At 37.4% G+C, this 14,668-nt stretch overlaps 1 protein-coding gene across 5 annotated transcripts in view; it reads left to right on the forward strand.

Annotated features, from left to right (window-relative positions):
- The window catches only part of znf804b (zinc finger protein 804B), a 969,027-nt gene that overhangs the window by 162,190 nt on the left and 792,169 nt on the right, over positions 1-14,668 (forward strand). For all 5 annotated transcript variants that reach the window (XM_073054519.1, XM_073054515.1, XM_073054521.1 and 2 more), the window contains one exon: positions 13,556-13,636. In XM_073054519.1, the coding sequence (XP_072910620.1) occupies positions 13,556-13,636 (81 nt within the window). The remainder of the gene's footprint in view (positions 1-13,555; positions 13,637-14,668) is intronic.

Below are 14,668 nucleotides of genomic sequence, written 5' to 3' on the forward strand. Positions count from 1 at the left end.
TTCACTTCTGAGGTGGTTAGGGAAAGAAATTGTAGGGTGAAAAAGGGGAAGTCATTAGAAGAATCATACAGAACTAAGTTTTGTACTGGTCATAGACTTTGAAGTTGCATTTCACATATTTCAAATCATTTAAATATAACAACAAAAAGTGACCATTTTTACTCTTGGGAACCTTAATGAATAATTCCTTCCATTTTGAAAAATATTAAACCACCTCTATTTTCTTTCTCACCTCAAAGACAATTACGTTCTCAGTTTACCACTGACCCTCTATTACCACTTGATTCTGTTTCCAAAACAAATCTAAAAGGGCATCTGGGCATGGACACCACAAGGAGCACATTTCTGTTTCTTCTGTGCTGATTCTCTTGATATTCTTCCCGTTTGCAAGTCTTTCTTCATACTCACCGTGGTCATTCTGTTGTATTTAATTACTTTCCCATATACTTATATTATAATTTTTGTAACTATCCTGAATTTATCAAGTGCATTTTTAAAGTCTCAGTTTCATTTTAATTTCTTAACCCAACTTATGAGATCTAGCTTCTGGAAAACTAACTGTACTTCTTAGAGGCAACATGCACAAAATGCTGGAGGAACTCAGTAGGCCAGACGGTCATTTATGGGAAAAAGTACAGTCAACATTTCAGGCCGAAACCTTTCAGCAGGACTCTTGTTCGTACTTCTTATGGACAAAGCCTTTGTCTTAGGCAGCTCCTATTTCAATAATTCCTGTTATTTTACACTGTACTCGCTTACTTGCCAGATTTTGCTTTAAGATTATTTGGGTTAATTGCCTCCCATTTTATTTAAATTGTTACTTATTTAAATTTTCTATATTTTTCTTTCAAATTTCTCTACAGTCTTTTTCATTTCCTGAATTTAATTTATGTTGTCTTTTAACCCTATGATCAGGATGAAAATGAAAGTGTTTGTTTCAGCAAACCTACAAATGATCCTAGAGTCTGGAGTTTGACAGCTAAATCTCGTAGAGCTCCTGCAGCAGACAATATGGGTGCCTCTTTGCTCCAATTATCCATGCTCAGTCCTGACCTCCAGTGGTGTTTGTGGAATAGAGTTGCATGTTCTTCCCTTTGATTACCTTGGTTCCCTTCCATCTCTCTAAGATTTGCTGATTAATGTGTTAATTGGTAACTGTAAATTATTCTGTAGTTGTGATAGGTAAGAGAAGAAGCGGTAGAAATTTTGGGCATTTGTGGAAGGTCAGGTTGCAGAGTAAAAGGTGGGGAATGGGACTGATGAGATTCAATGAGATTACAACATGGAAATAGGAAATCCCATAGATGCATATTTGCATAAAGAATTAGCCTTTCTAACAAAAATAGTGAAATCAGGTCATAGAATTTTATTGCCAGGAAGGAAGGCAAAGTAAAGGGTAGTTGTGGAGTATGCATATGGTAATTATAATCATTGAACTACAGGAACATTACTCAGCAGTGCCCAGGACCCCAGACCCTTTTCCTTATACTCTAGCAAATTTTGAATTTGCACAATTGCAGAGTGTACATGTGGAAGTTTAAACTGAATCCAGAGTAAAATTTAGGTTTGTTCCTCTCTTAGGTTCCAACCCTCATTTACCCCACCAAGAAATAAGGTCATTTTGATGAGGTTAGCATACATGATTCTGAAATTTAGAGAATAGAAAAATAGTCTACTCAATCTGTCTTCTTGTGACATAACTGCTATTTAAGGAAATAACCTAGTGAATCTTCACGTCACTTCCTCTCTTGCAAATACAGTATGTTTTTACTTGGGAAGAACAAATGGTACACACATTCCATTGTAAGTTATTGTGTTGAGAAACTTGAACTCAGATCTTCTAACAATAAAGGCCAACCTGTCATTCATCTTTTTAATTACATGCTTTACCCAAGCTCCTTTAAACATTGACATTTACCATTTTGATAATAATTAAAACATTTGTTTTTTCTTCCAAGTAGATAATCTCATCGGTTTCCACTTTGTATTTCACCTGCCAGGTTGTACTCGCTCACTTAGCTTGTCCATACACTTAAATTCATTACCATGGTTTATATCCCCTTGTAGTTTTAGTCAGCAGCAGCAATGGAAATGTTACAAATGGTCCTCTCAGCGAAACTGTTGATTGTGAATAGGTGGGCTGAAACAGTGATTTCTGTTTTACACTGCTAGACAGATCTTGCCACCCACGACATACCTGTTCATTGTTACTTTATTTCCTGCTAGACAGTTTTCAGTCATGCTAGTATATTACTTCCAATTTCACATGCTCAGACCTTGTTCAGTAATCTGCTGTGTGAGACCTTATCAAAGATTTCCTGAAAATCCGGAAGTACCACATCCATTGGACCTACACCATCTGCTCTACTAAATGATCTATGAAGAAATGCATTGGTCAATACGATCACCCTTTCATTAATCCACATTGACTCTGTTCATTTGTATTATTTAATGAGCGTTTGGTATCACATCCTTTATAAAAGATTACAGCATTTTCCCTGCCACTGTTGTCAGCCTAACAGTTCAGTAGTTCTCTATTTGTTACATTCCAATTTGCAGGGCCTATTTCAGAATTTATAGTATTTTGGAAGTTAATAACCAGAGCATAGACTAACTCCGCTGCCTATTATTTTGAAACCCTGGGATACAGGTAATCAGTTTCTTGAGATTTATATTAAGCAAGCTTTCCTTCGTTTTGCCATTAGAATTAGCTGTTGCTGTGTTTTTGTGTTGAGTGGAAATAATTGTTTTGGCATAGAAAACAACTTATACAATATATTGTTACTGAATTTAAATCTGATTTTGAATATTAGATTCATACATTGTTTTTTTTATGTCTTTTCAATTGAATAGCCACTTCCATCAAAAATGTAATGTTATTACATTTTCAGGATATTTTGTCTAAACTCTAATTCCTTTGCAGTCTGCAAATATAAAATAAATGTTTCCAAACTAATCCTCCAATTCATCAATAACCCATTTATTTACAGATTTTTGGCCTAATTTATAAAAAGAACTTAGCCAATTTTCAATGCATTCTAATTGAGTAACATTAGACCGATATATTTCAAAGGATCTTTTATTCAACAGAGTAGTTTATACTGGTTCAGTCTATTATTTGCTAAAAAAGGATATTTTCCTGAAATCCAGACATTAATTTTCTGAGGGCATGCTGCCTTATTTTGTTGTCATAGTTATTAGGGTCTGTGGTAGCTTTGGGATTTTTGAAGGGTGCTTTAATTTTATCTCTTGAAATTAATCTCTTGAGTTATATATGTTGGATTTTTTTTCAAAATATTGAACTGCTTTTGAATGTCAAGGACACAAATATATGTGCTGGGAGCAGCCCACAGGTGTCGCCATGCTGATTCTGGCACCAGCAAAGCATGTCCACAATTTACTAACCTCAACTTGTACGTCTTTGGAATGTGGGAGGAAACTGGATCACCCAGAGGAAATCCATGTAGACACGGGGAGAATGTACAAAATCCTCACAGACAATGGCAGGAAGTGAACCCTGTGGACTGACTACGCTACCGTGCTCTGCCTGTTTAACTTCAACAGTGTTTGACTCATTCTGCTGAAGACAGCTATGATTAAATCTAAAACATTCATAAGACTCTTCTATTTGGCCTTGATTGCATTATGGTTACTATTAGATAAATGTTCACCCTCTGCTTTTCTGTTGACTAAATCTGATTTACTGTTCAAGGCTGGACCTAGTACTGTATGGCCTAAACCATTGTTACTTCTTACTGAAATCTAGCAAGGACAATCAGAGCAATTTAATTACAATAAAGGACTGATGACTAATGATGCTGTTATATACTGTCAACAAGGAATGCAGTAACTGTTAATAACAGGTTATCTAATGGTGCCAACCTGATGGTTGCAAAGAAAATGCTATTCTGGAGCCTTGTAAGGCCTAACTGTGATATTTTTTTAAAGCTTCCTAAGACTTGTAGGTGATATGTTTTATTTACCTGTATTTTCTTAACTGCTTTCACTGGCACTGCTGTGAAAGTTGCTTTTGCAGCACCAATGGAACTGTTAGTATTCACTATCATTAGTTTATTAACTTGACAGAAATTTTGAGTATTCTATTGCGTCATTAAATGTGGAAATCAGAAGATTCTCTCTCAATGAGTGTGGCTTCTCTGTCCAAGCTGTTAGTGAGGTAATCAACCCAGAATTACTAGTTTGAGTTGAAATTCAAACTTTTCACTTGCTGTAAAAATATTGAACCTATTGCAGCCTGATGAATGAGATGCAACTGAGCCTTTAAGGTCTGTCAGTACTAATAACTGATAAGCAACATCTCTTATTCTGAACTGTAATTTTACAAGGATAGAATTTGTTTGCATTAAGTAATTTGCAAAGTTTTTTTTTATTCTTGTATGTACAGAATTTATTGTCCTCATTTTAAAATATTAAATAGTTTATAAAATAGGAGAGCAAATACAAGGTTTTGACCTAAAACATCAACAATTTTCTTCCTCCCATTGACGCCACTTAACCAACTGGATTTCTCCAAGAGTTTTTTTGGGGTCACAGAGTATTTTAGAAATCCTTTTAACAAATCTTTTAAAACAACAATTGAAAATTATTCTTGGTTTCTAAATGGTATTGTTATTTTACCTCATATAATGTAAGAAATGTGAATGTGAAGTTGTAAGCTTTGGTGCATAGAAAGATCAAGAAAAGGAAAAAATTCTTTTCTCCCAGTGAGACTTTTGCTGCTACATTAATAATGACAAATATTTTATATGCATCTTGTATTTTGGTTGTTTTGAGAGCTATGCACATAGCACTAGTTTCATCAGTCAGCCTACTGCTATAATTAAACTTGATCAAGTTCATCACTGAAAACAATGACTCACATGAATTTGTCCATGAAAATACTGTTAATATTGCCACAGCAAGATTTTTCAGGCAGTTAAAAGTTTCAGGCATGGAATTCCAGAATTTCAGAACCTCTTTTATCTTTTGATGCAGTCACTAACTGACCTCTTTTAATATTTTCTAGTTCAGTTCTTAAGTTGACAAATGTTTCCCTTCAAATTGAGCTGCTTTGTAAATCAATCGTGTTTCAAAATTATCTGGATCAATCCATTGCAACATTACCAAACTCGCAAACATCAGAAGAAAAAATATAAGCAGAGCGAAGCCAATGTCAACTGGCCAAACCATTTACTATCCAATACTGATGTGTACTCTAGGACTGCAAGGATTTCAAAATGTACTATCCAAAGTCAAGTGTCCTCGTACACACCTAGCTGATGCCAATCCGGTGTGTGACAATCCTGTGAAAAAAACTCATAGCTCTTGGGTTGCAAAAAATCATTCTCTGATTCATTTGGCAGTAAAGTTAATAGAGTCATACTGCACTACAGCACAGAAACAGGCCCATTGGCCCATGCAATCTATTCTGCCTAGTCCCATCAACCCGCACTTCGAACATCGCTCTCCATAGCCTTCCCATCCATGTACTTATCCAAATTTCACTCAGATGTTGTAATCTAACCCATATCCATCACTTCCACTGGCAGCTTGCTCCACGCTTGTTCCACCCACTGAGTTAAACAGCTGCCCCCCAACATGTTCCACTTGAACATTTATTTCTCACTCCTTCCTAACCTATGATTTGTGGTTCTAGTCTCACCCAACCTCAGCAGTAAAAGTCACCTTGCATTTACCCTATTTGTATTCCTTATAATTCTGTATATACAATGGATTCCAGTTAATTGGGTCATTGGTTTATCTGGCAATCTGCTTATTGGTGTCCACTCTTAAAAAAAACAAAATTAAATCAAGAAAATAGCCAGGATTCCCTTTGTTTATGTGGGACACTATGCCGCTTAATTGGGACAGGAGATTGTTGCTGAACAGTGTCTAACTAGCATCAGTAATCTGTACGTCTCTGACCATTGGACATCACACTGTGCTGAGAGTGAATAGTTAAATAGCATGATATCAGTTTGCTTATCCTGTGAATAATGGTATTCCTGCAGTGTTTTGAGGCATCTGATGTAGGTAGTTCATGACTCCAGAGGGCAGAATCATTGCTAGCCTGTAGCCTACAAGTTTAATGCTATATTTAAGGCTTTGATCTCTGAACACTATTTTCCTCAGATGGTTATGTCAGTGGTGGTACAGTGAATTTCTTCACCAATTCTACCATCTGTGAAGGATGTCTCAGAGATGTACAAGTTGAGCCGTGGTCTCCAGGACGTCTGTTGTGGATATTTATTTTCATGGTGTTGCATTGCTCAGCGGGTACTTGCTCTGCAGATACCGTACAGTGTGAAATTCATTTTCTCGTTTGCTTCAGTGAATGAGTTAATGATGAGTTGGAGCTTCACCTATGGATACGCATAGACAGTACATAAGTGTGGTCTTATAGCTTGATGTCTATGCCTGGATTTAGACTGGAGGTACTATACAGGTTTAACAGTCTCCCTTTCGCTCTGTAGCTTAGTTCGACTCCAGTGGAAGGGTTGTTATTGGTGAGGTGCAATATCGTGATTAGAAAGATGATTGTGAAGAGGGCATTGCAATGAAGACACTGCTTTACTTGAAGGCAATCTGCAATAGTATTGGATATGTGGTTAGAATCATGCATTGCATTTCAACATGTAGCAGGTGTGGAATGGAGACAAATTTCTGATATCAATCAAACCTGAGAAGGATTGGCTACACATTCTCTCAATTAACATTGAGGCTTTTGTAACAAAGACTTATCACCTTTAATATAAAGACTACAGTGGGTGAGCTTCTTGCTGTGCTGTTGTTGTTGCATGGTGAAGATCATTTAGTCACTTCACACTGTACTCTGCTTCAAAAATGTATTCTTTTGGCTGTATGCTTTGATGCTTTTCTAGGGAGTAACCTTTCACTTTTTGCCTTCAAAACCTACGGTTTTTAACATTTCAATTAAGTTACTGTTTTAGGTATTTCAGTGAAAATATGCTTAGCTGTAACTATTTTTCTTCAATTGCCGTTATTTTAATTTCATCTTCACTCGATTATTTGCAGGTGTCACATTTGTTTCATTTTCTGCAAAATAAATGAAAAAAAATTAAGCTATTTTACTTTCCAGTTTGTGTTCTGTGATGATTCTTCAATCAGAGAGATTGCTCACCCTATTTCAGGTGCCATTTGTTAAATGCCTCAGATCCTACAAAATTCCAGTTGCCTTTTCCCAGTAATACACACTTTTCTCCTTGTTATTGACTGCAGAATTTTGGCCATTGGAATGAAAGTCAAACAAGTTCCATCAAGGATGGCTGAATAATTTCACTTAAATCTCAAATTATTCTTCCTTGCAGTTGCCTTTTTTGGGCAGTAGCCTGATTAATCTGTGTTGTCTCCGCATTATGCTGCATGCTCCCTCTGGCTCCAGGGTGCTTTCAATAATACGAAAAAAAATTAAATGTTAGCTCTTCCCTACCACAGCATTTCAGTTTCTCAAGGCTAAATAGTTAGATTGTAACTTGTTTTCAAATCTTGCTTCCATTTTGTCATTGCTGTGATTTCTTCCAAGCATAGGACTTGTGCCTTAATGCTGTATTTTATTTCCTAGTGTAAGATGATAGGCTAGCCTGGTTTTCTGCCATAATGTGGAGTGTGCACTTCTGATCACTATGCTATGAGGAGGATGCCATTATATTGGAGATAGTGCAGAGGAGATTTACCAGAGTGTTGCCTCAATTGGAGGGCAATAGTTATGGGGGATAGCAACACACAGAAATTACTGGAGGAACTCAGTAGGTCAGGCAATTATCTATGGAGGGAAATGATTAGTCGACGTTTTGGTCAAGATCTTTCATCGCGACTAGAAAGGAAGGGGGAAGAAGCTAGAATAAGAAGGTGGGGATTGGAAGAAGAGTACAAGCTGGCACATGATAAATGAGAACTGATGAGGAAGAAGGTGTGTGTGTGGTGGTGGATGGGAGAAGAAGTAAGAAGCTGGGAGGTGATAGGTGGAAAAGGAAAGAGCTAAAATGGAAGGAATCTGATAAAAAGAGAAAAATGGACCATGGAATAAAAGCAAGGGGGGTGAGGAAAGTTCAGATAAGCTGGGCTTGTTTTCCTTGGAACAAAGGAGGCTGAGAGGAGAACTAAAGGAAATATATAAGGTCAAGAGGAGCAATAATAGGATAGTGTTACGAAAACCCCGTAACCAGGTAACTTACCAGCAAAGATAGATGGATCAGCTGAGTCGGATGCTACTATTTTCAACCGTTTTATTCAACAAGGGCACAAACGTATGGTTAATACAAAACATTCAGATCATCAAAACTCAATCTAAAACACCGGTGTAATAATAATCATTCAAAACACAAGCTCGATCGTCATCTAGGGGTAATGTAGATTTTATATCGTTCACTGGATATCTAAAAGTCTTTTAGATCACGGCAGTTTCACTTAGTTGCCGGCGGAAGTGTCGCGTTGGTGCACTTTTAGTTAGAAAGACAGAGAACATGAAGCATTTACCCGACAGGTTTTCCAACCTGTAGGAGGTAGTCGGAAGTCTCGTTGGGGGAATGGACTCTCATCTGTGGCTTCCCCTGTAGCTAGGCCGTCTTCCGTGGTGAAGTCGCCAATCCCAGGCAAGGGAAGGACGCACACGAACCCCACCACCGGCTGTAGCTATTAAAATGCTGTCGCAGGATTTCTAGCGTTTCTCCTTCGTGTGTTTCCTTGGTGCATCTGAGGGTCCTCCCCTCAGACCCGCCTTTATACTTCTTCACGGGATCGCAGGTGTCAATCAAGTTGCAGGTAATGCGATCTCTCTCTCAACCAGCCCACTTTGCCCGAAGGCTTTTCAGGTGGTCTCCATGAGACAATAGTCAAAGTCACTTTTATTCTGCTTCTTGGGAGAACGTGGTCTTTCGCACGTCTCTCTCTCTTGGGTCAGTTGACCCCCCTTAACTAGAGTTCTTGCGATTTTCACAAAGGAGGGGGCCAACGGCATAACAATAGATAGTCAAAAACAGTAGGGTATCGAGAAATCAGAGTTTTAAAAGTGATCTAAGGGATTAGTTTACTTACATGGAAAGTGTTTGATGTCAGGAATGTGATGCCAGAGTTGATGTTGAAATCAGATACAATTATACTGTTTATGAGGCATTGAGATGGGCTCCTAAATAGGCAGTGCATGGCAGAATAGAGGCACATTTGCTTGGAAAAGCTTGGCATGGTGATGGTAGGCTGAAGAGCCTGCTTCTGTGCATACAGCTCTGAATCTATGATGCTCTGTTCCTGGGTATGGCATTAAATTGTCAGTTTTATTTTTCTTTTTGGTGTACTTCACAGCATCTAGTTCAGGTTATACATGATAAAGCATACTCGTTTGCTGAACTTAGCAGAATTACCTGACAGTAGGACCAGCTTCAGCAATGTTGAAATCTGTTCCAGTTGTTTGGAGCTTTCCATATGAAGTCAACCAGCATGAGGCCCTTTTCCTGTCTTACATTAATGTTGATTTTACTGTTGGCATTGACAAATAGCAACAATTGCATCATCATTGGAGAGGCTGCAGGCAGAAACTTGTGACTTTGCACGTGTAGGGACAGAACTCATTATGCCACTTTGTTAGCCTATTATATGTTTAATTGCTAAAAAGAGATGCAAATAGTACAGATGCCAGCTTCCAATTTAGTTGTTAGTTTTAAGCTAATCAGCAATGGCAGTAAGCAAAACGTGATGTGACATGGGTTAATAACTGAAAAATAACAATTTTTGAACTAATGATGCTATCCCAAGAGGCCATACAACAGTATTCTTTTGATATTATTACAAAGTATGCTAGGAGCATTAACCCCTCCCCCCCACACAGGTCATTTTTGTTATGATAATGTTGACCATTATGAATAAATCTTGAAGTGGGTAATTTATCAACCTGCCTTTGAGTGCAATGATGGTATTAATGGGATCTAGGGAGGTTCAGGACTATTATTATTATTTTGTAATATTCATATTTATTTGATATGATTCAGTTACGTATGCTGCAGTGATGGTGTAAATAACAGACTGTCTTTTTCATGTCAAGGAATAAATAACATATGAAACCAGTTTTTTCCTGAAATGTGTAAAGATTGCACAGACAATAGTTAAATGTGAACTTTAGCTGAAAAAAATGCAGTTTTTGAAAAGAATGTGCTCAGCAGCAGTTTCTATCACTAAACATGCTTGTAGTACTGGTATTGGGAAGCTGTAAATAACAACTGATTATATTCTATTTGAACTAAATGAATACTTTGGATCATCAACAAATGTGTTTCATTGCTTGACTTATTCTTTGCACAATATTTTATTCAATATACTTTTTGTTATTAGAAACATCATTAATTTTATTTTGCTATCTAAATCTGAATGAACTTTTAAAATAAATCTACAAGACAATAAACATAAATAGATTATTTATGTTCATAATGTTAATGGCTTTAAAATGAAAGGTTCACTTATCTTGAAGCTGAAATTTTTTCCGTAAGACCATAGACCATAAGACATAGGAGCAGAATTAGGCCATTTGACACATTGAGTCAGTTCAGCCATTCCATTATGGCTGACTTGTTATCCCCCTGAAACCTATTCTCCAGACTTCTAGAATATAGATTAGATTAGATTCAACTTTATTGTCCTTGTGCCGAGGACAGATACAAAGCCAATGAAATGCAGTTAGCATCTAACTAGAAATGCAAAGAATAGTGTTATTTGCAAAATAACTGAATAAAAAGTAAGTGCTACAGCACACAAATATAAAAGTACTGAGACAGTACAATATGGGTGAAATACTGCTTAGCGCTGTGATGTGAAGTTCAGCAGGGTCACAGCCTCAGGGAAGAAGCTCTTCCTGTGCCTGCTGGTGTGGGAACGGAGTCTCCTATAGCGCCTACCGGATGGAAGGAGAGTAAAAAGTCCATGGTTAGGGTGAGATGCATCCTTGATAATGCTTTTCGCCCTGCCCAGGCAGCATTTATGGTAGATGTTCTCAATGGTGGGTAATTGGGTGCCGATATTCCGCTGGGCAGTTTTCACCACCCGCTGGAGTGCTTTGCAGTCCGATACAGGACTATTGCCATACCACTCTGATATGCAGTTGGTGAGTATGCTCTCAATGGTACAGCGGTAAAAGTCTGTCAGTATCCTGGGACAGAGGTGAGCTTCTTGATCCTCCGCAGGAAATAAAGGCACTGTTGCGCCTTTTTGATCAGGATTGATGAGTTCAGGGCCCAGGTGAGATCCTCGGAATGACTCGGCTTCCACAACCATCTGTGGCAATGATTTCTACAGATTTTCCATCAACTGGCTAAAGAAATTCCTCCTCATCTCTGTTCTAAAGGGACACCCTTGTATTCTGAGGCTGTGCCCTCTGGTCCTAGACTCCCTCACTATAATCAACATGGGTGATGTCAACAGGCTCAATAAACTGATTAGAAAGGCTGGTGTAACACCTGTGTAGTTCTTGTCTTATTTCTTGTGACTGGGCGCCGCACTCTTTATGAGAAAATTACATAGTACTACACCAGGTGCTAGTAGGCCATCAGAAGCTTTAGATATCGAAAGGAGACCGTGAATAGAAAACACATACTTCTAGAGATAAGTTTGTTTATAAAAAAAAGCAATATATTCAAAATATTTACATGAGTAAGAACAATTCAAAATGTCAACATTCTGTCTTGGGTTCCAAATCTCAGATATCAAATGAAAACCAAATTCCTTTTTAGTTAGAATCAGTGAAATTCTTTAGAATAACCTTTATTACTCCAATTTCTCTAACTAATTAGATCTAGTAGTATTCCCTATTTAAAGGTTTACAGACTAACCTTTCCTTTTTACTTATTCCTAGTTAGTTAGAAAACTAATTGAATTTCTATTCTTAAGTAATATGGTTAACTTCAGTTCAGTTCCAAGTCAGTATGTCTACAAATTAAAATTCAATACCTCAATCAATCATTAAATAAATAAACAAAAAAACAAACACACACAGCTTAAGCAACACCCATAAAATGCTTAGTTTCTTGGATTGGATTTCCAGCATCTCCAGATTTTCTTTTGCTTATATGCTTCTTAACTCCTTTCATGACAATTCTCCAACATCACAGCTTTTAACACAGTGAATCTCATTCAGTAATTCATCAAATCATTTGCAAAAATAATCTATTCTTCCAGAAAATCAAATTCAGATCCTTCGAATGAAAAATAAACTTGTACATCCAACCGTATTAAATCCTCGAGGTCTTGAAACATTATGTTCCTGCGCTGGCTTGCTATCTTGTTTCTTGGTTCGTTGAATGAAGTAGTGAGTTATCCATGGAAAGTTGAATCACAACACATTTTAAAAAAACCTGACTAAATCCCTTGGTATGATTGAACAGAACTAATTCCCGGTTACAGGGTAGAGATCTTGGACACTCGTCTCTGCCGATATTGTTTCACAATATGTGCTGCTTGTTATTGCTGTAGCTTCAGTAAACCTTTTTTCGACAGTCATCTATCCTCCAGGGGTTTCACCCTGAGGTTTTCAAGTAGAGTTACTCACTGCTAATTCCACTTTTAACAGTTTATATCTTTAGTTTCTAATAGTTTGCTGTATTTTTCTCGCTTGTCCATGCCTGCATCAGCCACACCTCCTTCTCGCATAGCTTTTTTTTCCAATTTCCATTTTTCTTAAAAATTCAGTAAACCTCGTTTTCATCCCTCCACAGGTGAGCTTTCTAACAATATAGCTTTTGGGTTTAATTAACCAGGGTTACACCAGCTCTGTTATAGGAGTCAAATTGGACATGCTGGAGGCTGTGGTAGGACAATGGACACAATGGAAAATCCTGGCAGTTCTGGACAGGCTTTCTCACCCTCTGTACGCCACCTTGGGAGAACAGAGGAACACTTTTAGTAATAGACTAAGACAACTGTGCTGTTCCAAAGAGTGCTGTTTGAGGTCATTCTTACCCTTGGCCATTAGGCTCTATAAAAAGTCAATCTATATCCGGGGATGTGGTGACCCCTCTCTGTTAGACTGTTTTGAGTGGCTTATTTTTTTTAATTCTTTCCCACTTCTAATGTTTGTAGTTTTGAATATTCGTGCACTTATAATGCTACTGTGATACTGTAATTTCCTTTGAGATCCATAAAGGGTCGATATATCTATCGAGAGGAAACATCCTCTCCACATCCACTCTGTCTAAGCCTTTTGATATTCAACAGGTTTCCTATTTTATAGGAAATTCATATAGGATATTCATAGGTTCCCCCCCACCTCTCATTCTTATATACTCCAGCGAATACAGGTCCATCAAATGTGGCATACATTAACCCTTTCATTCCTTCCAAGAGCTTTTTGTGCTAGCAAGAGGAAGGAGCCAGAATTGTATACAGTACCTAAGTTATACTGTTTTGACTGTAGGCTTAAATCTGCTTATATCTATTAAATTAGTAGATAAACCAGTGTAACACTGAAGAAAATGAGAATGTACCAAAGCTTCCGACTTTTCAATGCTTGAAAGTCTCATTTAGTGTAATTACTTAAGTCTCTCTATTGTTCTTTTAGGTCGATTATGCAAGTGATGCTGCAGAAAAAACAATAGCAGCAGAAAGGAAGCGATCAAAACAACAGAAAGAATACTACAAGGTAACAATTTGAATGTCTGCTGCTAGTTTATGATCCTGTTCTAAATTTGTTTGGCATGCAAACATTGTGTTGAAATCTTCAGTGATACCTCACCTTAAGGCAGACTGAAAAAGGAAGATTATCATCCTTTACATGTTCTCTGGTTCTCAAGCAAGATGTTGAATGTGATGTTTAGGTTATGGTTTTGTTGGTATTTGCTCACAATGATTTGTACAATTTAATTGAATTTGACAATTTGAATAGGGAATTATCATCAAATGGCTTATTGATGTTAGTAATTAGTTTACAGTACTGATACATAAAACTTTGATTATTTTAATGACTAGCTCAGCTACTGACTTGGTTTGGAAGATTCTAATTTGCTTCTAATGATCAATTGTACAGTGGAAAAAACAAAATCGTTATTCTCACAATAGGGTTATTTTTTTACCAGTTTTACTTCATTCAGGCTGTTGTATGCACAGTAAGCCTAAATAACTGCTGTGTAGCTGAAAACTGGTGTTACAAACCTTTTATTGACTCCTTGTCGTCATTACAGAATGGTGAAGCTTGAACTTTTCTTTTAATGATGTGGGAGTTGATCCATTGTTTAGAAAAAAAAATTAAGAAATCAATGCTGGCACAGTGGTGCAGCTAGTAAAGCTGCTTCTTCAGTTCACTAGAGACACTGCTTTATTCTTGATCTCTGGTGCTGTTTGTCTGGTATTTCCTCAGGGTAGTCTGGTTCAAAGTAAGTTTCTTATCAAAGTACATATATGTCACCATATCCGACCCTGAGATTTGTTTTCTTGTGGGCATACATGGAAAACGAATGTGGGTTCCTCTCACAGCCCAAAGACACAAGAGTTGATAGGTTAATTGGCCTCTGTAAATTTTCCCGAGTGCGGTTGTGAGTGATAGAATTTGGGAGGAGTTGATGGATATGTGGGAAGCATAAGGTGCAACGGAAACTAGTTGGGGAATGGTATTACTCTGTGAGCTGGCATAGACTTGATGGGTAGAGTGGCAAATTAAAAAAATAATCGAATTAAC

The sequence above is a fragment of the Hemitrygon akajei genome, chromosome 8 (genome assembly GCF_048418815.1).
Source record: "Hemitrygon akajei chromosome 8, sHemAka1.3, whole genome shotgun sequence".
Classification (NCBI taxonomy): domain Eukaryota; kingdom Metazoa; phylum Chordata; class Chondrichthyes; order Myliobatiformes; family Dasyatidae; genus Hemitrygon; species Hemitrygon akajei.